General features: G+C 32.9%; 1 protein-coding gene across 1 annotated transcript in view; it reads right to left on the reverse strand.

Annotated features, from left to right (window-relative positions):
• Positions 1–4,822: 4,822 nt before the first annotated feature.
• The window catches only part of LOC107443018 (cytochrome P450 3A9), a gene marked incomplete at its 5' end in the record, with an annotated part of 37,401 nt that continues 16,721 nt past the window's right edge, over positions 4,823–25,502 (reverse strand). Inside the window, 8 exon segments of the mRNA XM_043051578.2 lie at positions 4,823–5,098; positions 10,896–11,058; positions 12,343–12,486; positions 14,197–14,285; positions 17,192–17,355; positions 19,810–19,957; positions 21,606–21,721; positions 24,446–24,591. Of these exon segments, the coding sequence (XP_042907512.2) occupies positions 5,003–5,098; positions 10,896–11,058; positions 12,343–12,486; positions 14,197–14,285; positions 17,192–17,355; positions 19,810–19,957; positions 21,606–21,721; positions 24,446–24,591 (1,066 nt within the window).

A 25,502-nucleotide genomic window follows, 5' to 3' on the forward strand; every position in this document is an offset into this window, starting at 1 on the left:
CACACAGAGCTCGCATTGTTGATGATTATCTTCAACAGGAAACAATTACTCGCATGGAGTGGCCAGCTCGATCCCCGGACTTGAATCCTATCGAGCACGTTTGGGATGCTCTAGGGAGGCGTGTATCTGCCATCAATCCGCCCCCTCAGACCCTTGCCACGCTTGCAACTGCTTTACAAGAGCAATGGCTCTCACTTCCTATTGAACTGATAGACCGCATAATTGAAAGCATCACACATCGCTGTTTGTGCTGTATTGCTTCTAGAGGCAATCATATTCCATATTAAAGGTACTTTTTCTATTGCAAACCGATACTTCCAATTTGTTTATTTTATACATGTGCTAATTTCTATACTACTATTAATGTCTGATAATTTCTTTTTATGTTGTTTAATACCTTACTATGTGTTGTATATTGTGGGTAAGTTTCATAAAATTCCATGTGTAATTTCTTGAGTTATCGCGATTTTTGTGAATTTTCCTTAATTTATGATAACCAGTGTAGTTTGTCGATCATTCTTTCCCCCATTATCTTGCATTAAGTTGAAAGTCAAATCTAATTCGCTGCCACTGAAGTGTCGTCTTCGTCGTCAGACTCAAAATTTGCATATTGCGAAGTTTGAAAATAGGAAAAATTAGCATTTGTGACTCTCTTCTTCCATTTTATGCAATGTCCTGCGGTGGACTAATCGTAAAGACTCGGTTCCCAGTAGAGCACCAAAGTCAAGCATGAATGGCTGCGGCCAGTAAGAGGTTGGATAACCACTCAGATCAGCCTGCGTAGGGATCGAGGGTGAGCTGTATCGGTTCTCGTTAAATTGTTCTACCGACTCTAAGTGCTCGTCTTCGTGCTCAGGTATCCACGACTTACCAGAGCCGTCCCGAAGTGGACTGACTGATTGTGAAGACAGTAGAACAGCGAAAGTCAAGCATCAGTGACTGTGGTCAGTAAGTGGGTGGTGATAACTTTGATCAGCCTGCGTTGGAACCGAAGGAGCATGGTATCGATCCTCGTTAAACTGTTCTACCATAAAGTGCTCGACCTCGTGTGCAGGTCATCGGGTCGGGCTACCAAAAGCGGGGGAGCCATCTTCTCTGCCGATGTTACAAACTGCGATGGTATGACTTCGGATCATCCTCATGCATGTTTCCCACACCGTCGCCCATAGCCCATTGTGTAGCTCTAGTGCGACGTAAATAAAGTACCTACCTACCTCCATTTTATAAAAAAGAATTTCCTTAACTGTTATTTTATGCAATATCCTTTGATTGTTTTGAGCAGTGTACATTCCCAGAGATCTTAGAAGAGGAAAAGAGGGGTGGATGGAGTGGGGGCTCTGGGCATGGGGACGGTGTTCTTATCACATGGCATATTAGAATCTTGCGATCACGAATCTAGCATAGCGCTTTGTGTTATTACTCAACTATCACCCTAGTTCAATTTAAATATTGACGTAACAGACGGAGGAGGAAATAAAGTGCGTTCAAGTATAGTCCACCATTTTTCTCCTCCCTCCCCATGTGTTAACTAATATTTTGGAACATGTTGAGTAGGAGGGTGAAGGGGAAAAAATAAAAATCTCAAATGTAAACGCATATATGTGGAAAAGTTGCCGCCTCCACGAAGCTTAATTATAATGTAAAATGTTGGCTAAATCAAATTACTCCTTTGGCTGCTAATAAAATAGATTTCGATTTCAAGAGTTGAGGCTAGTTTGACTCAAAACCTCATAAAAATGAATTGACAAAATATACTGCATAATTTTGCTTAGAATTAATTATTTTTTGTTTTAAATTAAACAGTCAAAGAAATAGATATGAATAGTTGAATACCTGGATAACAGAACTTTTCCGAGGGGGTACGTGCATGCTCCCCTAGCTTATGCTGCTTCCAATACTATTTGCGTTATTCGCTAGAGTTAGGTCACAAATTGTTTTGTAGAATTCTTTTAAATTTTTATCTGCAGTAATGTGTAAAAATGATTAAAAAGTTTTCCATTTTCTTTTTATTCCAGAATTTTCAGGAAAAGCGTAAGAGTTACTTCCAAACTTCTATACTTTCAGTGGTAGCACAATACAGTCTTAGAGAACTTATGAAATCATTTGATTTGGTTTGATTCCTATCAGTGCGACAATAGAGGAAACTAACTTTTCTGGTATAAAATTATTTAAAGTTTTGTGAAATTTCATACAAAGATGAATTTAAATTTCAGTTTAATTACATTTTTTATTCAAAGTAATTGATTTGTTAATATATGCATCAGGCAACGCAGGCGTTTTTTCAAACTTATTAAAATTATTGACAAGTAGGGAAAAAAATGATTGGAGGAAAGAAGACGTCAGTAAGTTCAAATATTACACCTAAAACACTTGAAATTTTTAATAAAATTATCAAAAAAATCAAGTCAGAATTAAACTAGATGCAGCTCGAAACTTTGCAAAGTATAACTGTCAAACATAGGACTTATGTCTAAAAACTATAATAGATTTTTTTAAAAAAAATTCGATCCTTGATTATTTTCAAAACATTTAATACTCTTTTATTGGTTAGCATGCTTAAAATTGCTATTGAACTTTAATTGGGAACTTATTGGGTGTAGTGCGTGCGGGTGCCAATATAGTTACCGTATCCTCATTGTGGATGGTTGTTGCCAATACCCTAATAGTGTACCACTTGCATAACAAAATAATTTCCTTCATCATAGTGATTAAGGCTGTCTGCTGCAATGGAAACAAAGAAAAGCCCATTTCAACGAGAGATTTTTATAATTTTGCCGCTAAGCCGAGTTAAAATTTGTCTTAAATGTTTACCCCCAACCCTTTAGAAAGTAGACAAATATAAGCAGAAGAAGGAACCATAGTCACCGACTACAGACTAGAACGTCTGGCAAGGGAAGTTCTTTAGTTAAATAAACAGTATATTTAATGTGACGTAAAAAAATGACGTAAAATTTATATATTGTTACGGACACGTATGCAGAGTGTATTCTTAATACAGAGTTCGGCTGATAAGTCCTTATGAAATTAAGGAGCAGAAAGCGCAGATTAGAGAGATGAATCCAAACTCGCTATGTTGGGATTTGAACCAGAGACCGTCACACAACACAGTGTTTGTTGTGTGGTGGTTACTAAACCAACACATTATTATTATTACACAACCAACTGCTACACGGCTTGGCCAGGGAGGTGTCTCATCAATTAAGGAAATAATTTGTAGTTGAATCAGAAGTATAGCTGGTTACTAAATTTGTTTGGGTTACAGCATGCTTAGATTTTCTTTTTCTTAGCTGCAGTGTTCATACTTATGGCGAAAAAAACATTTTTTAAAATATTACTTTGTTAATTTGATAAAATTTTTGCTTTTCTCTTACTCAAAAATTAATTTTCAACTCTTAGTACGATTTTTTTTTTGGATTAATTTTTTAGAAAGATTCTAAACATTTGCACATTGTATCCGCAATGTAGTCGATTTAAGATTTTAAAAAACAAATATGGAGCTAAAGTTCTCATAATTTGGCCTGATGCCATCAGGACAAATGTAGCACAAAGTAGCAAAGATAAATGATATTGTAATACTATAAGTGTTATCCTATTACTCGAATTTCATTCTTCTTCAATTTTTAATTAGTTTTCAAAATATCCGTTTGAAATTGTATTTTATAATTGAATATCTGGCTAAATAAGGATGACAAGGAGGACACTGACAAAAGAACACGATGACGGTGTTTAGAGGTATTTCGACAAAAAATTCACTTTTCAGTAATTTTATAATTTTTTTTTCCAACTTCAATCAAAGAGTGTGATAAAAATTTTGATTTTTTTAAAATGGCTGCTATGCATCATTTTTGTCTCAGAATTAAATTCCTCCCTTAACTAAAAATATATCTTTCCTAAAGAGGTTTGAGTGTTTTTTAATTAAAAATAAGCGTAGAAACACTGTTTTAATTTAAAAATAAATTGAATATTTGCTGTCGAAATTTTGTCCCAATTTTATTTTGAATTAAATGTGTTTATCTCACTATTCTTAAACGCATTTGATTTAAAATAGTAATAATAAATTTTTCTTCACTTAAAATATGTAAAATTAAAAAAGGATAAAACGAGATTATTTTATGCGGATTACTACTAATATTGTGTTTGAAATTTAAATTTATATCTGCAGTTGTAAAAATTTCATTTTTATTTACATTATACTTCAAATAATATCAAAATAATAGACCTTAACAACTAATCGGAACTTCTTTTATATTTTGGTTATAAATGTAATTTGATACGTGCAAATATTTTTAAAGAAAAAAAGGTTTTAACTTGTATAAAATTTCTCTTTAAATCTAACACTCGATTCTGCGTAAATTCTTTATTTACTTGTTCCAATATAACAAGGATAAATAATTTTAAACTTTCCCATTGCCTATTAGATAGTGTATAGATTTATGAATGAAATTGCGCATTGACTATAAGATTAAGTCTTAAATAAATATTTCAAGAATGGTTGCCTGCTCTAATATGCTCATCAAATTTTGACTTTTATCACTGTAATGCATAAGGTGTTGAGTAATGATTGCTCAGAATAGTTTAGAATCTCTAATAAAATAAAGTAATTATACACATTATAAGCTACATAATATTTAAGTGATTAAAATCAAACAAGCATATTTTTAAAATCTAAGTAATCATTTTTTAGTATCAACGCCAAGGTTGGATTACAACATCAAACAAAGTTAATTTATAGTATGAATAAGAAGTTTTTGGCATTTACCTTCACCTTCCCTTTGTATCTAATAATAAGATATAAATATAAGGACAAAAAATTATATATAGATTTTAAATCAAAATTTGTTTATTTAACAAATCATATTGAGAATGAATTAAAAAATAAATAAAATCACTTAAATGTAAATATTACATTAATATTACGTATGTCTTTCTTCTTATATTTATGCATATAAGTAATGGAAAAGTTTTTTTTTTCTGAATGAAGTTGAGTATGATTTTTCTGTCATCATTTTAAAGGACAATCATCTCTCTGTTTAAATCGAAGAGTAATATCCTTTGGCCGAAGAAAACCTAGACCTCCTGCTAGATGTTCTAAGGGTATCTAAATAGAAAAAAAAGTATATTAATAATATTAATATTACATACATTGTTATGATCTACACATGATCATAACAATCATAATATATTTTGATATAAAACTGAAATTTTATGTTAAAATATTTATGTGAAAATAACTTTTGTAAAGTTCTCTTTAGTTTAAGTTAAAGTGCTTTTGTATCGATAGTCATTTTTAATTTTAGGAAAAATCTTCTGTAACTATAATTAACTTTAATGTAAAATAACTTTTGAAACAAATTTTACATTTATTTTAAGTGAAAATTCTTGCGAAACAATGATTTTTCTTTAGGTAAAAATGAATTCTGTAACGGAAAATATTTTTTAGTTTTAGAGAAATTATCTTCCGTTATGGAAACGATAGTTATTTTTATATGAGGTAAAAACCATTTCAGAATCGGAAGTTATTTTCACTTCTTGTAAAAACTCAGAACAAAACATAAAATATTCTTTAATCTGTTTTAGAGTCTGTAACAAAAATTATTTTCATTAAAAAATTTGCTCGACGTTGAGCAAGATTTGAAGCTGGATGATCCATTGATCCCATAAAATGTGTATAAAATTAAATTATAACTAGTTTTATGCATTATCGAGGCTCTTAACTTGATTCTTATAATAAAAGTGGTGTAAGTGTCTATTAACGAGTAAACTTATCGTTAGAGAGTGATAACAAACGGGAAACATTTTCTGATTGGTCGAAAGTCAAAATTAACCGTATTATTAATTAAAATGCAAAAAAAATTTTTTTTTTAATACTTAGTATTTTTATTTGGGGGAATCTCAAAATTTCAGGTACACATTCTTTCCCTTTGCTTCTAAAATTATCTTAACTGTTAAAGGATCGATCATGCACAAATATATACTGTTATAAAATAATTTATTTTGTGAAATAATTAGCTTTTAAAAATTCTGAGAGCTCTACTCGCCATTTCTATCAAATTTTGAGATCCTATTGGGCATTCTTGAATGAGCACATCGTGTTTTGACCGGAACATCGTGGTCACTTCGTGAAGTGGTCGGACTTAGGGCTATGGCCGTAACATATATATACACCGAAGAGCCATTACATTATGACCACCCTCTATCTATAACAATGGGCTCGCCCAGGTTTTCATGGTTTCTCGCCCAGGAACAATGTTTTCATGGGGCACATTAGGACCCATAATCCTCATAGAACAATCCCTGACGTCTGTAAGCTACTTGAACATAGGTCACCCATTCATGGCAACAGTTTTTCCTGCGGGGGATGGTGTTTACCTACAGGATAATGCACCATGGATCGAATCGTCATGGATTGGTTCGAGGAGCATTCCAGTGATTCTCAAGTCACGTCTTGGCCCCCAAATTCACTTGACCTTTATCCAATAGAGCATTTGTGGTCCTACTTGGAAAACTAAATTCGTGCTGCCACGCTACCCCCTCGCAATTTGAGGGAATTGCAGGACCAGTTGATGAGCGCTTCGTACCAGATACCTCAGACTACCTATCAGCACCTTGTGGAATCAATGCCACACCTGGTGCTAGCAGTTTTGAGGGCTAAAAGTGGTCCTACATGTTATTACCAGAGTGGTCATAATGTAATGGCTCTTCGGTGTATATGCCGAATAAATCATGAATTTTTTGGATCAACGGTTAAGTTTTCTAGCTAAAAATTATTTCTAGTTGAAAATTTTGCAGACATGCTAAAGATAAGTTATATTTATATTAACAGAACTTAATCTGTATGTAAACAGTCTTCTGTATTTTAGCTCAGTTTCTGGTCTCTTGGCTTTGAAAAGAAAAGTCAAACATAACGTAATTAACTATTCATACCGTAGCAACAAGGAAAATTCTGAAATGGGGTCTGTTTATTCATTTTTCAATTACAACTAATTATGGCGATTCGTCATTGTTTTTATTTACGGTTCTTATTTATCAGTGTTTTGTCATGTTCTTAAAGTTTAGATTTTTTTATTGCTGAAATATCAACTCTTGCTGGTTATTGTATTTTCTTAAAAAAATAAAAATGAAGTGATGATTTATACTATACCTGACTTTAATGCTTATTTATTTTTATGTTTGAAAACAAATATGTCGTTTTTTTATAAATCACTCATGCATTATTGATTAGAAAAGAGCGTTGCCTTACTTGAGTTAATAATGATAATGAATATCTAGATTTAGTAAGTATATATTTCATGAAGTAAAGATAAAGATCTTTTAAACCTCTCTGCAATTTATTCAGTGTTATTTTTAGAATTTCTCTTATAGTGCATTATTGTTATTCGCAAAATAAAATGTTGTTTCTATATTATCTAATGAAAAAATCATATCACTCTGAATTTTATTGAGTGTTGTTCTTAGACTTTTTTCCAAAGTGCATACTTATTTTTTTTATATTTTTCATTATTGTTATGTAAAAAAAATTTTGTTACTATTCATTTTCTTTTTACTTAAATTTTATTTTCTGGATTTAATTACGCAGTTATTTAATTAAAGGATTCAATAAGTACAAAAAAATATGAATTTCTATAAAAGTTGGTCAAAATTTAACTGGAAATTGGGACATAATGACTAGTTTTAACAGAATAAAATGAAATGTTTCAAGGGGATGAAAAAATTCGAAAATAATTAGATTTTTAACAAACCAGAAAAAAGTAAGTAGCATCACTTTCAAAATTCGAAGAGAACATTTTTGGTGATGATCGAAGTTTATTACTGAAACTATGCTCTTTGCATATTTTCCGTATAACAAAAATGGAATTATTATCTCATTTTTTCATCCATTTGAAAAGCTTAGTTTTTAAAGGTTTTAACTTTATTTTATTATTTTACCTGTGCCTGTTAGATAAAGACGGAATGTATAAGAAATTCTTCGTTTGTTAATAAATTTAATTTGAACTATTGAATAAAATGATTGCTTAATTTCATCAGACATGGAGCTGTTGCTGAAATTTAAGCACTCTTGTTAGTCAGAAATCGGTCGAAATTGAGATTGCCGATAAATTTTACTAGACGATCTAAATTATGCTTATATAGGTCAAGAAATAAATGAAACAACCATTTTCATCTGACTGTGTTTAGTTTTTTTTAAGAACACTAACCGGTTGGAAAGAAGTCGAAATTCACACTGAAGACAAATCCCTTTTGGTGATATGATTCTAAAATTTGCATGTAGTGATCAGGAAATTATTAAAACTTGAGATTTCATCCAGTTCAGAGCTCCATTTAAAATTTAGGTCCTCTAGTTAATCGGACAGTAGTTGAAACTTCGATTGACTATAGACTTAATGTAGAAATAACATGGCCATAAATTTTGCTTGTGACAAAGTTACCAGGAATTAATTATTACTTAATTTGCCATCATGCTCAGATCTCTAGATGAAGTTTAAGCGCTTTAGTTTTTCAGAAAGTGAAGGAAATTTTTACCATCAATCAGTTAACTTTGCTATAGTATAATGATTAATTCTGATTGTTTTGGAAAAGATGGAAACTTACCTTGCCGTCAAATGTGGAGTACTCATAACGTGAACACTCTAGTTAATCCAAAATTGGTCGGAAATTTGACAGGCGATAAGTTTCTTTTGGCGAATAATTTCGTGATAAATCTTGCTGGTAACGGTCTTGAAATGATTGCAAATAGTATAGTAATTCAGCATTGAGCACCTGTTTAAATGTGAGTGCTCTAGCCAGTCTTAATTTTGATAGACGGTAAATTCTTTTTGACAGTAATATTGTAATAAGTTCTACTGGTAGTGGCAAAAAATTATAGAATCTGGGGAGGAGCTTTAGTACCGTTTTTAGTGCTCTAGCTAGTCGGAAAGAGATCTAAATTTTGAATGCAAGATTCCATCGACACAAACATTCATCGATCGAAATTCCATCGCAATGATATCAGGATATTATTACTTAATTTGTCATCAGGCTCGGATCTCTAGATGAAGTTTAAGCACCTTAGTTTTTCAGAAAGTGAAGTAAAGTGAAGGAGTGCTTACTTAATGTAAGCAAAAAACAAAAACTAGCAAAATAAAAAGGTTATTTATATTAGGATATGAATATATATTTGAGTCATAATATGTTAATAAAAATAATAAAAATAACATTTTAACTATCTAATTTTTACTGTCTCTCTATCAATAATTTACTCCTTTAATTAAAATGCTAATAAGTAAATAATAAATAAAATAATATTTTAGTTTAAATCAATCATTAACTCAAACATCCCACATGATACTAAAAAAGTAAAATACCAGTAAAAATCACTGTGCAATCTAAAATTTCCCAACAAGGGGAAAGAAAGTGCGATACGGTAGAAGAATCGCCAAGTGTGGTAATCATTCCACTATCTTTATCTTTTGCAACCCCCTGTTTCCGGCACTTTTAAAGCCCCATTCTCGTAATTCTCTAACTGAAAGTCTGATTAACTAACAGTCTACTTAACTAACAAAAAGTTAAAAAACTATTGATCGCAGAATTGCATTGGCATAATTTTGTGAGAAAAAAGAAATAATAGAGAATCTAAAATACCTCACGCTTTTTATCTCAAATTCTGATTGAGTGACTGCCTTATATTTTACATGTATCAAAAGATAATGCTAAGTAGAGTAAATATCCATCATCAGTTCATTTGTGAAAATTAAATAAAAAAGATAAAAAGCATATTTAGAATTTTCCCTCCCTGTCTTCACCTCTTCGACAATTGAGTTCGTCCGGGAGAAGAAGGACTTTTTAAGTGTAAGTCAGAAGTATTATTAACAAAGAAGTTGCATTACATTGTTCTTTAGTTATTTTGCACTAATAAGGATTGATGGAGTTAAACGTTAAGCATTATTAAACAAGAAGAGTAATTATCAAAATTATTAAGTTTTATCGGCAAGTGCGCATCCTATATTATTTATGTTTTTTATTATCCTCTATTAATTATTTTTTCATGCATACAGATTGAAGCCAAATTTTTATTAATAAAAAATAGCGTAGGAAAAAAACAGTAATGAAACTTTGTTTAATAAATTCTCCCATGCACTGAGTTAAATTTAAATTCAGTAGCAGTTATATTTCTAAAAAATATAACCATTTTTGCTTTTATTTTCCTTTTGTAACGTATATCCACCCAATTCAATGTTTCAGAGATTTTTGCAGTTTTTTAATAATATAATATTAATAATGTCTTCATTCCCAGCTGAGAATATAAGAGTAAAAATAAGGGTATCGGAATTTTTACCTGCCATTAACATGCTCAATGTCAAACGGCAATTGCTCAATGGCATGTTTGACATTATAATTTTCGGGTCCCAGTTCTGAGAAAGTAAGATCAAGCATTATCTCCTTACCTCAAATAAACTAATAATGAAATAGTCTACCATTTTTTTCTCTTTTTAATCTGATTGTTGTCATAATCTAGAAAACATAGCAAGTGCAATTCACGATGCGCGTTATTTAAGTTCCAGTGAAATTACATATTTCACTTTCTTTAGTTTTTCTTAGTTTGTGGGAAATATACAAGTTGTTTTGTGGGATATATAGTTTGTCTATAGAAAGAAATTTCCTCGACATGAAGTCCAAGGTCGCTTGCTGCTATGGAAACAAGATATAGCGGATTTCAAATAAGGAAAGGTTCTCTCTCCTTAATTCCCTTTTCCCGCCGACCTGACTCCCAAAACCTGTCTTAAATATGGACTCTAATAATTAAACCTCGTAACTATAGTCACAGCCACTGCTCCAGATGAATGACGAGGGGAGTTCTTTCCATAGAAGGGTGATATTCCACACTATATTTGTATTACAAAATTGACGTTAAGGAATACCTTTGTTTCTGGACCAGTTAGTACTTGGAAAGTACTTAAGACATAGGTAAGGCATATTTTGGTTTCCAAAAGAGCGAATCGCATTCCAATACAATTTCTAGGTCCGGAACCAAATGGTAAATAGGAGTACGGAATAATTTTATCTTTATTTTCTGGACTGAATCTGTAAGAAAGAAATTTGAAACTAATATAGGGAAGAAATAATTAAACAACGACAGCAAGGATAAAAATAAAATAACTGAAAGTACTATACCAAGTACGGTGTGCAAAAATAAATAAATAAATAAATAAATTAAAACAGATCACTCAGAATAACTTTTAATTTAATGATCGTATCTTCACGTTCTAGGACTCAATCTTATTAATGGTTTGAGGAGGTGACAGCAAATAAGATAATTAGCTATGGCAGATGATATTTTAAGTTACAAAATTTGACATAAAAAGTACTTTCTCTGAATAAACATACCTTTCTTTCAATCTGATGTGGATTTCTAACCCTGAATAGTAGGGGGTAACCGCAATATGGGAAATATAATCCCAATAGGTAGGACAGGATAGCGGTTCAAAAATTGGGTTTCTTAATGTTATTTTTACTTATTGCGTATTTCGCTATATCTATAGAATTTTTAAGCGAATGGAAAAACTTTCGCATACAATTATAAAATTCGTTTATCCAAAGATAATTACATTCAAAAAATAACTTTCAGTATAAATTTATAATTTTTTATTTTATAATGGCCGAGATTTTTTTATACAATTTTTAATTAATTTGAAAAAAAAACAGAAGAAATTTTTCATGGTGAAATACCTATTTTGTGGAACATCCATCGAATAGTTCCTAAGAAATCGGAATTTAAAAAATACGACCATTTTTATTTAAAATTATTAGAAGTAATATTAACAGGGATATATGGGATATATATGGGACTTAAAAATTTTAAACAGTTTCACCAATAAGAAGACGAATCTGAATCAGTCATTTGTTGTGATCACCACTATGTGTAGTTTTTCAAATAAAATATGTATGGTTAGAAACTTTGTCTTACTAGATCTTACAGAGTTAAAATTGTATCTTAAAAATAAAAATTCCGATGAGCTTTAACGCAAATTTATTATCACAATAAAAAGAGAATTTTCGTTTGATTTCTGAATTCAATGTATAAAACAATTTTAAGTTGAAAAATGTTGAGTTTTGATCTTAGCACTTTCTAATAGTTTTTCAGCAAAGTCTGAAAATTAAAAAGTTTTGCATAACTATTGAAATATATATAATAATGAATTACAAAATTATGAACCTTTCAATTAAGAAAAAATACTAAATCATAAAAAAATCTGTTCCTGTAAAAAATTTTTCGGGTTAAGAAATGGGAGCAAAATTTCCTCCCCTTCATCAATATTTTTTTTACATAAAAATACTTCTATAAGTCTGGGAAAATATGTTTCTTACCTGTCTGGATCGAAGGTTTCAGGATCAGGAAAAAATTCTGGATCCCTGTGCATAGCATAAACTGGAGTGGTAACAGTCGTTCCCTTAGGAATGGTGATTTCTGTGCCTTTTAACTTGTAATCTACTACAGCTATTCTGTCCAACCTGTTAAAATAATTGGTGAATAAAATAAAGTAAATTATGTTTTAGGCTTGGATACTTTTACTTTTAATACTTCAGTAATTTAAGTTTCAATGCTCGGTCAATTTAAATACTTAAGGAATCCTGTACCTTTTAACATGTAATCTACTACGGATATTCTGCCCAACCTGTTAAAAAATTGGTTAATGAAATAAAGTAAATTAGGTTTTAAGGCTGGGATAGTTTCAGTTTCAAAATTTCAGTAATTTAGGTTTCAATGCGTGGTCAATTTTAATCCTTAAGGAATCCTGTACTTTTTCACTCGTAATTAACTACAGTCATTCTGCCTAACCTGCTAAAAATGGTTAATGAAATAAAGTAAATTAGGTTTTAATGCTTGGATAGTTTTACTTTTAATACTTCAATAATTTAAGTTTCAATGCTTGGTCAAATTAAATCCTGATGGAATCCTGTAACTTTTAACATGTAATCTACTACGGTTATTCTGCCCAACCTGTTAACAAATTGGTTAATGAAATAAAGTAAATTAGGTTTTAATTCAGAGATAGTTTTAGATTTATAACTTGAACAATTTATGTTTTAATGTTTAGTTTACTTAAATCCTTTTGGAATATTGTAAAATTTAAATCGTAATCTATTATAGCTATACTGTTCAACATGTTACAAAAAATTGGTCATTAGTAAAAACTAGATTATGTTTTAATGCTCGGACAGTTTTAGTTTCAATATTTCAATAACTTAGGTTTCAATGCGTGGTCAATTTAAATCCTTAAGGAATCATGTACCTTTTAACATGTAATCTACTACGGCTATTCTGCCCAACCTGTTAAAAAATTGGTTAATGAAATAAAGTAAATTAGGTTTTAAGGCTGGGATAGTTTCAGTTTCAAAATTTCAGTAATTTAGGTTTCAATGCGTGGTCAATTTAAATCCTTATGGAATCCTGTACCTTTTAACATGTAATCTACTACGCCTATTCTGCCCAACCTGTTAACAAATTGGTTAATGAAATTAAGTAAATAAGGTTTTAATTCAGAGATAGTTTTCGTTTCAATACTTCAACAATTTAGGTTTCAATGCTTGATTAGTTAAAATCCCTGAAGAATCCAGTACTTGCTAATTCGGAATCTACTACAGCTCTTTTGTCCAACCTGACAAAAAATTCCCAATTATATGAAGTAAATTGGAATTGAAATGCTTGATAAGTTAAAATATTGAATAGAATATTAAAGAATTAGTTTCAATAATTCAGTAATTTACATTTCAATGCTTGGTAAATTTAGATCTTTTAGGAATCATCGAATTTTTAATTCGTAATCTACTACAGCTCTTCTATCCAACGTGATGAAAAAGTATCTATGAAATTAAGTAAATTAGATTTGAAATGCTTGAATAGTTAAGTGTTGGATAGGATGTTAAGGAATTAGTTTCAGTGCTTCAACTACTTAGATTTCAACGAGCAATTTAAATTTAGTTTTAAATTTATGCTTCAATGCTTGTTAATCAAGCCAATAATATTGCGTTTCAGTACATATATCAGGTCTTCACTAAAAAAAAGAGAAAAAAAGTTATTTTAAAATTAAGTCTCCTTAATTATTTGGGTACCATAAAGGCTGTCATTGTGTTATACCCTGTATATCAATTCCCTTGTATTCAATAGTTCAAAAATTCGAGCAAAAATTCGAACAAAAATCAGAAACTTTTTATTCATACCTTACAACAGGTGGATGCAATCGAAGTGCTTCAGAAATAACATTGTCTAAATATTTCCTATTCTGAATTGCTTCGTAAGTTACTTTGCCCTGAAAAAATATATAACAGTTAATAGTAAGTTGAAGAAGTGCTTCAGAAATAACATTGTTTAAATATTTCGTATTCTGAATTGCCTCGTAAGCTACTTTGCCGTGAAAAATACTCTGAAGAGCAAAAAAAAGAAGAAAAAAGACTGATATACTTGCCTAATATCGTGTAGGACCCTCGCGAGCACGCAGAAGTGTTGCAACACGACGTGGCATGGATTCGATCAATGTGTGAAGTAGTGCTGGAGATAATTGACACCATAAGCCAGTGGGAGTAAGAGGGGGTGGGGATATCTTCTGAACATCACGTTGCAAGGCATCCCAAATATGCTCAATAATGTTCAATAATGATGTTTTACCGGATTTCCGATATTCACGGTATACTCGTGAAATGGACGTACGTGAAAATCCAAATTTCATTGCTATCTCGGAGATTCTATGTCACATCTCCCGTACGCCGACTATAACACCACGTTCAAACTCACTTAAATCTGTATAACCCGGCATTGTAGCAGCAGTAGCCGATTTAAGAACTGTGCTGTGATATGATGTGATGTGAATGTGGGAAATCTCGGCTTTTGGCGCGAAGCGCCACTTACCGATTCGTCTGAAATATGATGACATAAAACTAAAAAGTCCTAAGTTAGTCCATATGTTAAACTAAAAAGTTCAGGTAAAAGTCTTTGTTGGAGTAAGACTTGGGTTGGAGGCAATGGTGCATCAATTGGAAGGGGAGAACCCCTTTAGTGGAGTTTGTAGTAGGCACAGCACTTCCTGATCTTTCATGAGTTCTTGTAGTTCTTTCATGAGGGTCACAAGTCGGTGGGCTGAAGTTGCAGGAGTCCGGGCTTTCGTCTGGATAGTCTTTTTGCTGGGGCGGAAAGAATTGTGCTAGACACTCGTTGTCTTATATACGCGTTGCCGATCGCAGCGCTGTACTTTGATTGGCTCCATACCCCTTTATTTGCATACTCATGCCTGTATCAGTTTTTTTTGGCTCTTCAGTGTATATTGCAGTTATTAGAAAGTGGACGAAATGCTCACAAATAACATTGTCTAAATATTTCATATTCTGAAAAGCTTCGTAAGTTACTTTGCACAGAAAAAATATATAACAGTTATTAGAAAGTTGACGAATAGCATTGAACTTAATTCGTTCGACACCAAAGAAATTTTTCTTCTCCCTATTTTGTGTTTTTTAATGCGTATGAGGCGAAAGTTTTTGACTCGAATCTAAATAGAAATTTTTAGAGATGGGGAGAGAATGTTGGGAATTGAAAGTAATAGGCCATAATAGTTTTGTGAGTAAGTTTGTTTAACTACAAAAGCTTTAATAAAATTACAACGTACAAAATAAAAAAAATTAAGTACCTTAACTCATTTTAGACCAATCATAGAAATTTTATAAAATGTGGTAATGTTTTCATTGAAATATACTTGAATTACATTAAGACACAGAAAAAAATTTTATGCATGAAAAATATTTTATTTAAGAAATAAAATGGCTCACCATTGACTAAATCAATAGTCAAATCATTTAGTTGAACACACATTACTTTTTATGAATTTTTTTTAACCGAAATTATAACTTTAATCCATCGTAAAAGCATATGATTAATCTCAAATGGAATAATTATACTTTTTCAAAAGGTCGAATTTGCCAAAAACCGGTTCAAGTAGTTTAAAAATTTTCTCAACAGAAAGTGCTTACTCCAATGGGATACCCGCAAATGACGTAGTGTGGGTATATTGATCGTGATTGGTTGTTGAAACGTGGCATTTGTTTACGTTTGCAATTGTTCTTTTCATTTTATTTTGAGTAAGTCAAAATCATCCACTATTAATTCTCTTAAGTGACACATTCTATATTCTTACACAAAAATTCCTTCATTCAAAAGATTTCCATTCTTTCACTTCTTATTTCTTACTTAACACAAAGACAGGTATGAAGCTATGTAGAATATAAACTAATTATGCATCGAAGTTGCCAGTTGCACGAAACAAAAATATATCACGGTTACAATAAAATGCACAAACAAATGTATGGATCTAGGTTAACTAAAATACGTAGACGGGAAAGAATTATATTTCAAAAAATTCGATGCGAGATACGGCGCTGTATTTAATCAACATTAATTAACATTAACAACGTTAATTAACATTCTGATTTATGTGGTGGTGCGTTATGTGGTTATGTGGTCTGACTTATACGTTAAGTAACATTCAACCTAGCTTAACTTGAACACGCTATTTTGCTTATAAGCAATCAGCTGGAGCTGACGTTAGAGGTCATATCTGTGGGTATTGTGATCTTCTTAACTAAAGGGATAATATAAACTATCTAAAGACTTTATCTAAAGCCTAAACTAAAGGAATAATATTTTCTAGATTGCTGCTACCCCCTATTTTGAGGGCCAATGCAAATTCATCGATGAAAGGCATTTTTATTAGAGGAAGTTAGATTTTGCAAAATATCACCTGAACAGAAAAAAAGTTGAATATTTATTTTTTGCCAATGCTGTCCCGAATTCGTCATTCGAATATTAGAAGGGCATATTTGTTGATCATTTCTCAGGGGCGTCATATTAAGTGGGCCAGTGTTGCTAACACAGTGAGAAGCACAGATAGTACAGAGATGAAAAGAGCATCCACTTCATGTCCGGGATTCAAACCGGGATCTTTCTGACATGAGGTCAACTCCCAGACCACCAGACGGCTTAAATTTGAATATTTAAAGTAAAGACTCTAGAATCATCTTAAAATTAGATCGATCATACGTTACAATTAGCTTAAAGGTTATTTTTTACTGCATTGTACTTTATTATTCTTCAATAATACTCATTGAACACATAGCTAAACTTAAAGTTTGGCGAAAGTACGATGCATTATTGCGTAAAGGCAATACTTACATTAGTTTCTCTCAGCTGTTCCTTAATTTCCTCGAAGACCTTATCTTGAATTTTTTGATTCACGGCTAAATTGTATGTTGTGTATCCAAGCAGCAATGTTGTGGTCTGATATCCAGCAATAAAGAATAGGATACATTGAGCTACAATCTCATCCATCGACAGACCTGGAAATTGTGCAAACTAACATTAAAACCTTTTTCAATATTTATACGTAATAAGAACTCAAACATTGAATAATAGATAAGAATTATTTGGAAATTCAAGGGTCCCACAGTGGACTGATCGTTAAGACACGTTACACAGCAGATCACCGAAGTCAAGCATCACTGGCTGCGGTTAGTGTGCGGGTGGGTGACCACTTTGANAATTGAACAACCTGATAATGCTCACTCTGGTTATTGCTTCCGTTTTTAAAAGCGCTATATGTTGAGCCAGTTTAAATTAAATATTGTTTTTGGGGCATGAATCTGAATTGAACACCCTGATAATGCTCACTCTGGTTATTGTTTCCGTTTTTAAAAGCGCTATATGTTGAGATAGTTTGAATTAAATATTATCATGTTTTTAGGTCATGAATCTGAATTGAACAACCTGATAATGCTCACTCTGGTTATTGTTTCCGTTTTTAAAAGCGCTATATGCTGAGCCTCCTCATATAGTTTTGCCATGTGACATTTTCAGCAGCAATCATTGGTCGATTTTCTAACGTTGCCATTCGGGGAGTTGTAATGAGGCTTTTTTTTGGTGCCGTGTAGGAGAAATATATATATAGATAAGAACTCAAACATTAATTAATATATAAGAATTATTTGGAAATTCAAGGGTCCCACAGTGGACTGATCGTTAAGACACGGTTCACGGCAGATCACCGAGCATCACTGGCTGTGGTCAGTGTGCTGGTGGGTGACCACTTGGATCAGTCTGCGTAGGGACCGAGGGTGGGCGGTATTGGTCCTCGTTAAACTGTTCTACCGTAAAGTACCCGACTTCGCGTGCAGGTCGTCGGGCTACCGAAGCAGAGGTGCCATCCCCCCCTCTGCAGAGGATCAAAACTGTGATGGCATGCCTTCGAATCATCATCAGGGATGCTTCCCAGACAGTCGCCAATAGCCCATTGTGCAGCTCTAGTGCGACGTAAATGAACTACATCAACAACTACAACGAAATTCAAGGAGATGTTAATCAAATATATTTGGGTACTTGCACCTCGAGAAGAAGACGATCACTGATACGCAGACATATGATCTATGCCTATGAACTCAGCGCCAGCCGATCGTTTAGAAACAAGAGGGCGTGTTAAAGTCCTGCTAAGTCTCGTTCAACGTAAGTTAGACTGGTAATTAACTTATTGATCATTTATGGATTGCCAATGGACAGATTAGTGAAATGACGTGACGTTAATGTAATTACTTTAGAAAATGTGTTACTTTTTTGAAACTTGCATAAGTGTTAGCTCTATATTTTTTGCTTTTGCTTAGTCTGTGTTTCCCCCTCCCCAAATATATTTTCTAATTTAGAACCACTGCAGCCTGCGTATAACAGTTTCTATACTCCGGCAATATTCAGAAATACATAAGTTCATATTTTCATAATTTCCTTAGGAAAATTTATTGGGTCAGCAACTAACATCCAGCCGTTTTTAAAATTGTTTAAACTTTAAAGTATTGGAACATTCCATCTTTTCTGTAAGTTCTCAAGTTGTTAACGTGAATTTTTGAACAAAATGAGTATTGGTTTAATCGTAATTCATCGAACTGAAAAGGATGGCCAGAATTTGAGGTCATAATATCTATTTTTTAACTAGGCATACCTATCACGAGCGGGTCTTTCAACTATAGCACCTTTTCCAAATACAAAAGAAACGTCACGCGCAGCCTCTGAAGTTCTAAAATTCTAAATAAGAAGCAAAAAAAAAGTATCGGGAAAGCTAATTTTTTTCAGCGTGATATTTCCTTTTTATAATCTGAAAAACAATATCTCGAATCGAATCAGTATTTTACAGAATATTATATATATACACCGAAGAGCCATTACATTATGACCATCTTTAGCCCTCAAAACTGCTAGCACCCGCCGTGGCATTGATTCCACCAGGTGGTGATAGGTAGTCTGAGGTACCTGGTGCCAAGCGCTCACCAACTGGTCCTGTAATTCCCTCACATTGAGAGGGGGTGGCGTGGCAGCACGAATTTGGTTTTCCAAGTAGAACCACAAATGCTCGATAGGGTTAAGGTCAGGTGAATTTGGGGGCCAAGACATGACTTGAAAGTTACTGGAATGATGTTCCTCGAACCAATCCATGACGATTCGACCCTTATGAGATGGTACATTATCCTGTTGGTAAACACCATCCCCAGCAGGAAAAACTGTTGCCATAAATGGGTGAACCTGGTTTGCAACTATGTTCAAGTAGCTTACAGGCGTCAAGGATTGTTCTATGAGGATTATGGGTCCTAANATCATATACATATTATAAATACTATTTATAACATTCCGTATGTCAACAGTGGAAACTTAGTTGGAAATTCAATATTTTAAGATTTCAATGTTAGCAGTGGTTGGTTCGTAGTTAAAAATGATATAAAAAAGGAATGTTGATTGAAAAAACAACAACTCACTTTTTGATGATATATTTTTGAAATATGTACGATCAGCAGATTCTGAACCATAATTCTGAGTGACTTCTTCTGACATTAGTTCATTAAGGTCTTCTTTTGGAATTTCATTTGCACATTCCAGCAATAACTGTAGAAAATCGTTTCTTGTCTGTTTGATTAAAAAAATAAAAAATATCTTTTAGATTAACGAAAATATTATAATGCCATATATTTATGAATGAAAATTGAACTTTAGAGCAATTGGGTTACATCAGCGTTCAGAAATGCCTGCCTCTGGGTGCAAAGGGAGCATCCAATCGACTGAGTAAACTTAAGCTTTAAATCTGAATAGAATACAATTTTTTAACGCCTTTTTTTAATAGTAAACGTTTCGCGCATTAAAACTTAAATATTTAACTTAGATATATTTAACTTAGATATAAACTTAGATATTCAGACAAAACTTAGATTATAAATTTTCGAATATTTTTTTGGAAATAATAAATTTTTGCGAAAGAACAATATTTGCATATATTTATATAAAAATACGGATCGTGCTGTAGATGATGTTACTTTTCATTTTATTTTATATCCGTCGTTGAGCAGCAGACCCAATTTTTGGTCTACGACTACTAATGCTCAACTCCGTAATCTTGTAATTTAGAGCCAATCCAGAAGAGAAAGAAACTCCTGGATCAGTACCCCCAGAGGTATTTATTTGTTATGGAAACTAGGAGGACTTTGCGACTCGTCAGATTTAACGTGCATCAGTGACCATTTACTACACGGGGGGGGGAGTCTTCGGCCGGCCTGCGATCGACTCTACGAACTCTTGGACATGGACCAAGTGCCCTACAAACCAGGCTATCCAGGCCCCAGATGATGTTACTTCCTTTCGCAAACATCAGCAAGTTTGTTTGAGAAATCAAGCACATTTCTAAGGCAGAGTGTGCGTTTCTTGTTTTACAGTTTCGCCATCTATGGCTAAGAAAAAGCCTTCATACAGGGAATTATGCGTCACAAGCGAATTATACAGGGAGGATCCAATCATACACCATTAATTGATCTGCAAATCGTAATTTTGACCTGAACCAGAGAACGATTAATCTCCAATTCAGTAACCCCAGAGGTATTGATTTGCTAGGGGAACGTGGAGGACTTTGTGACCCCGACAGCACCAGTCACCATTTTAATAAATGTGGATTCTCTGGCCGGGGGGGGGGGGGNGGGGGGGGGGGGGGTTCGAACTCACGTTCTCACAAACACAAGCCTATTGTTTTACAAACCAGGATATCCCGCTCTATATGAATTGTAATTTTTTTAACTATATTTATCTCGTGGCTAAGGGGATAGAGTGTTCTCCTTCCAATGAGGTGAGCCGGGTTTGAATCCCAGCGATGATTGGTCGATGTGAATTTTGCAACCGGCTCTTACTGACCACAGTACTGACGATAATCGTAGGAAATTTTCGTGGTTTTCCCTCCATGTAACGCAATTGCAGGTTAGTCCATAAAAAAAGTCCTCCTCGAATGTCTCCCAATACTTGATCCAGGAGTTCCCTTGTCTTCTGGATTGGGTACAAAATTACATGGGCACTGAGTTAAACCCAAAATTAGGTAGGCTGTTCAACAACGGTTATGAAATCATATTTATCATGTGAGATGTAACTGAGTGTTTGAAATAAAAGGTTATTTATTGTTCTTGTTTTGCTCTTTTCACAAATTTTGTTTTGTTTCTTCCTACAGTGAGTATATATTCTGTTTTAGCGGAACAACTACAGAGAGTAGAGTTGGATAAATAAGAGTTAATAAAATTACCTGTCCCGTCTCTCTCCTTTGCTTGATTATTTCATAAATTGTGTCACGGAAAAAGTTCAAGGAATCCTGAGGAACGATTTTCACACCCAGTTTTCTTGCCAGATTTGGAGCCGCAACTGAAAGATTAATAAAAAAATAACATTATTTTAAAATTACTCTTACTCTTTTGGTACGAGAGCTGTATTTAACCTACATCCATGCGATGACCCGTGTGTTCGTGCGCCGTCGCCAGCGTGGTACCGTTTGATAATCTGCTTCAGACTGTTCGATGGTTAATATTCCATTGACCAATATTTTAATTATTAATACCATTAAAAATAAATTTAGAATCCACTCCCCTAAAATTCTCTATTCCCCGCTTCAGGTCTATGTTTAAATTCTGGAAGTGACTCCACGAATCCGTAACTACCATCTCTGTAAACTACTCAGGAGAAGAACATCACAATTAAATCGTTCAATTTGAATCAATTCAATGATTATTTTTTCTCAGCTTCAAGGGACTGTATTAAATTTCGAGATACTTCAATGTTCACTGAAGTATCTCGAAATTTGAAGACAGTCCCTTAAGGCTGAGCAAAAATAATCATTGAATCGATTCGAATTGAACGATTTGACTGTGATGTATAAGACGAAGTTCATTTAACTGGTTCTTATTCAAAGAACTGACTAAATGTCACTAGGGTCACTGAGGGTCATGTTATACCAGTTTATTGATTCAAATTTGTCTAATAGCTTTGAAATAGTGCAGAATTGTATTAATGGATTTTACTCGAAGTAATCATGTTTCATAACATTATTGTAATATTTAATAACCTTATTTATACTACTAATTTTTAAATGCTATTTCGAAGCAATTGGTTCAATACAGTTCGTTGTAATCTGTGTCAAAATATTTGAGCGTCATTTGCGAGCAATCTGCATCACAAACTGTGCAGCCGAATTTCGTGTAAATTAAGTAATGGCATTATGAAACGATGAGCAAAACATCTAGAGGGGAAAAAAACTAATCATCACTAGTCGGTTTTATTTAGAGAACATATGCAAATAGCTATTGCAGGGATGGCGAACCAATGGCACGCATGTCATTTATGGCACCCGACACAACATTTCGGGCACGTCACCGATCACATTTGTTATTACACAAATGGTATTATACTATGAAGCATATGTAACAAATAAATTAAAATTAACAAAAAACACACAAAATAATAAACAATTATTAATAAAAAATTAACAATTAATGCTAAAAAAAATTAATTAATAATCATAAAAAATAAGCTAACAATAAATAACTAGCAAAAAAATTAACAGTCCTGCTTAAATTAACAACTTACAACCTAATATAAGTCATTTGTCATCTGATCTGCAACTACAGAAGTCACACTGATGTTACTTTGAGTTGAATTACGCGTATAACTGAGACAGTGCAATTTTTTTTCTCAATGTAAATAAAGAGTTTTGAGTTGATAGTATTTAGTATTAATATTTTCCCAATGAACACGAAAGTCAAAATTATTTGACGGCATGTCTATGACCTCAAACAATTTTTTAGAAAAAATGGCACGTTGGTGTATAAAGGTTCGCCACCCCTGGCTTAACACATCTCCATATTTGAAATCTTGCGAATTTCGTTGTCGGAATAGATCAAAGACTTGGGCTCTCGTGGTCCTTTTACACCTATATCTGAACTAGAATACTACATACAGGGTGTCCCAAAACGACAGCATAAACTCTGCACAGCTAGATTCCTCATTGGGAGTACATGAAAATTGCCCAAAGAAGCGTTACTGTACGATCCATAGTTTACGAGAAAAATACGAAAAACGAAATATGACGTCACTGCCGGTAAAAGAAAAAAAACACTTTGTTGGACATATCAACAACAATATTTGCATATCTTTCAAGACGATAACGTTTAAAACGTTCGCCGTGCATATTCTGTTTTAAATTGTGCATAGTATACTGCTGTTGATATGTTCAATAAAGTGTTTTCTCTTGCACCGGCAGTGACGTCATACTTTGTTTTTCGTATTTTTCTCGTAAACTATGGATCGTACAGTAACGCTTCGTTGGGCAGTTTTTATGTACTCCAAACGAGGAATCTAGCTGTGCAGAGTTTATACGGTCATTTTGGGACACCCTGTATTTCCAATATTCCCAGGCATGCACTTCTTTCAGCGTCTGAAGAAGTGATTTCAAGTTCCTCATGATAACAGATAGTTGAAAACGGGGACAAACAAAAACAGATGATTGAATTACTAATGGTTGCTACATGTTTTCTATAAGAATATAATACGCTCCCTTGTGCTGGTATTTGGACCTAATTGTTTGCTAGATAAAAATCTCGTTATTTTATTATGCTATCACCCAGAAATAAATTATTATTGTATTTTACATGTTTTAACATGAAATTTTCAAGCTAATTATAAAGCTTCAATGAAGGGAAACTGGACACAACACAAATAAGAAGCATGAGAATAAAGTGCCAATTATTCATTTTCAGGAATGCTATTTCTATTTTCCACCTTTGTTAGGAGTAAGAGATGGGAAAATTTATTAAAATAGTTAAATAAAATAATTAAAAATGTTAAGCTTATTTTAATTTGTTTGGTACATAATAGCATTGTTTAGATATATTAGTGTAGTACATAATATGCATTAATAATACGTAATAAATTGTTTTCATGATTTGTCGGATGAGAGGAAATCTGGTTGAAATTAAATAATTATGATAGCCCCGCCAATTTCACGTTAAGGAGGTACCACTGTATTAATCAACGGTTCAGAGTACCACTTGTTTTAGTTTTTGAAAATAAAAATATAGATTTAAATTGACTTACAGGCAAGTATTTGACGAAAGCTAGGATTCTGTTCGAACATTCTTTTCACATGTTTGACAAATATATTATTGGGATCGTTGCGGGACTCAATTTTAGTAGAAAAGGCTGAACTTGCAATTATGTCTACTGTAAATGAGCCATACATTCTGCAATATTTAAATAATACGTTATTTTAAAACTGCAAATCAAAATTTTATTTTTAATATTTCAAACAAGTCAACAATCAATTACACAGAAATATAAAACATGCACTGATTAACTAAAAGCACATTTCAATATTTAGAACACTTCAGCAACACAACAAATCACTTCACCACACAATTAAATCGTTCAATTTGAATCAATTCAATGATTATTTTTTCTCAGCTTCAAGGGACTGTATTAAATTTCGAGATACTTCAATGTTCACTGAAGTATCTCGAAATTTGAAGACAGTCCCTTAAGGCTGAGCAAAAATAATCATTGAATCGATTCGAATTGAACGATTTGACTGTGATGTATAAGACGAAGTTCATTTAACTGGTTCTTCTTCAAAGAACTGAATAAATGTCACTAAACGCTGAAAGTCATATTATACCAGTTTATTGATTCAAATTTGTCTAATAGCTTTAAAATAGTGTAGAATCGTATAAACGGATTTTGCTCGAAGTAATTAATTATTAAGTAGTAATTATTTCATAATATTATTGTAATAACCTTAATTATAGTTGTTTTATAGTAATAACCTTATATATAAACTGCTGTTTGTAGAAAATGCAACACCATGAAAGAATCATCAGAATCAAATGAAATTTAATGCAGAAACGACTTGTACTGATACAAATAAATGATGAAATTTTCAAAACAAAAGAAACAAATTAAGCGTCCGAAATCAGTATTTGGTGCAGCCACCACGCGCTGCAATAAGTGCTGCTATACGACGTGGCATGGAGTCAAACAGATGTTGAATATCTGCTTGAGGAAGAGAATTCCATATCGCTTGTATGCGCAACCAAAGTTCGTCTTTGGAAACTGCAGGACGCGGATCACGAGTGAGACGCCGACCAACCATATCCCA

Source organism: Parasteatoda tepidariorum, chromosome 5, assembly GCF_043381705.1.
Source record: "Parasteatoda tepidariorum isolate YZ-2023 chromosome 5, CAS_Ptep_4.0, whole genome shotgun sequence".
NCBI lineage: Eukaryota > Metazoa > Arthropoda > Arachnida > Araneae > Theridiidae > Parasteatoda > Parasteatoda tepidariorum.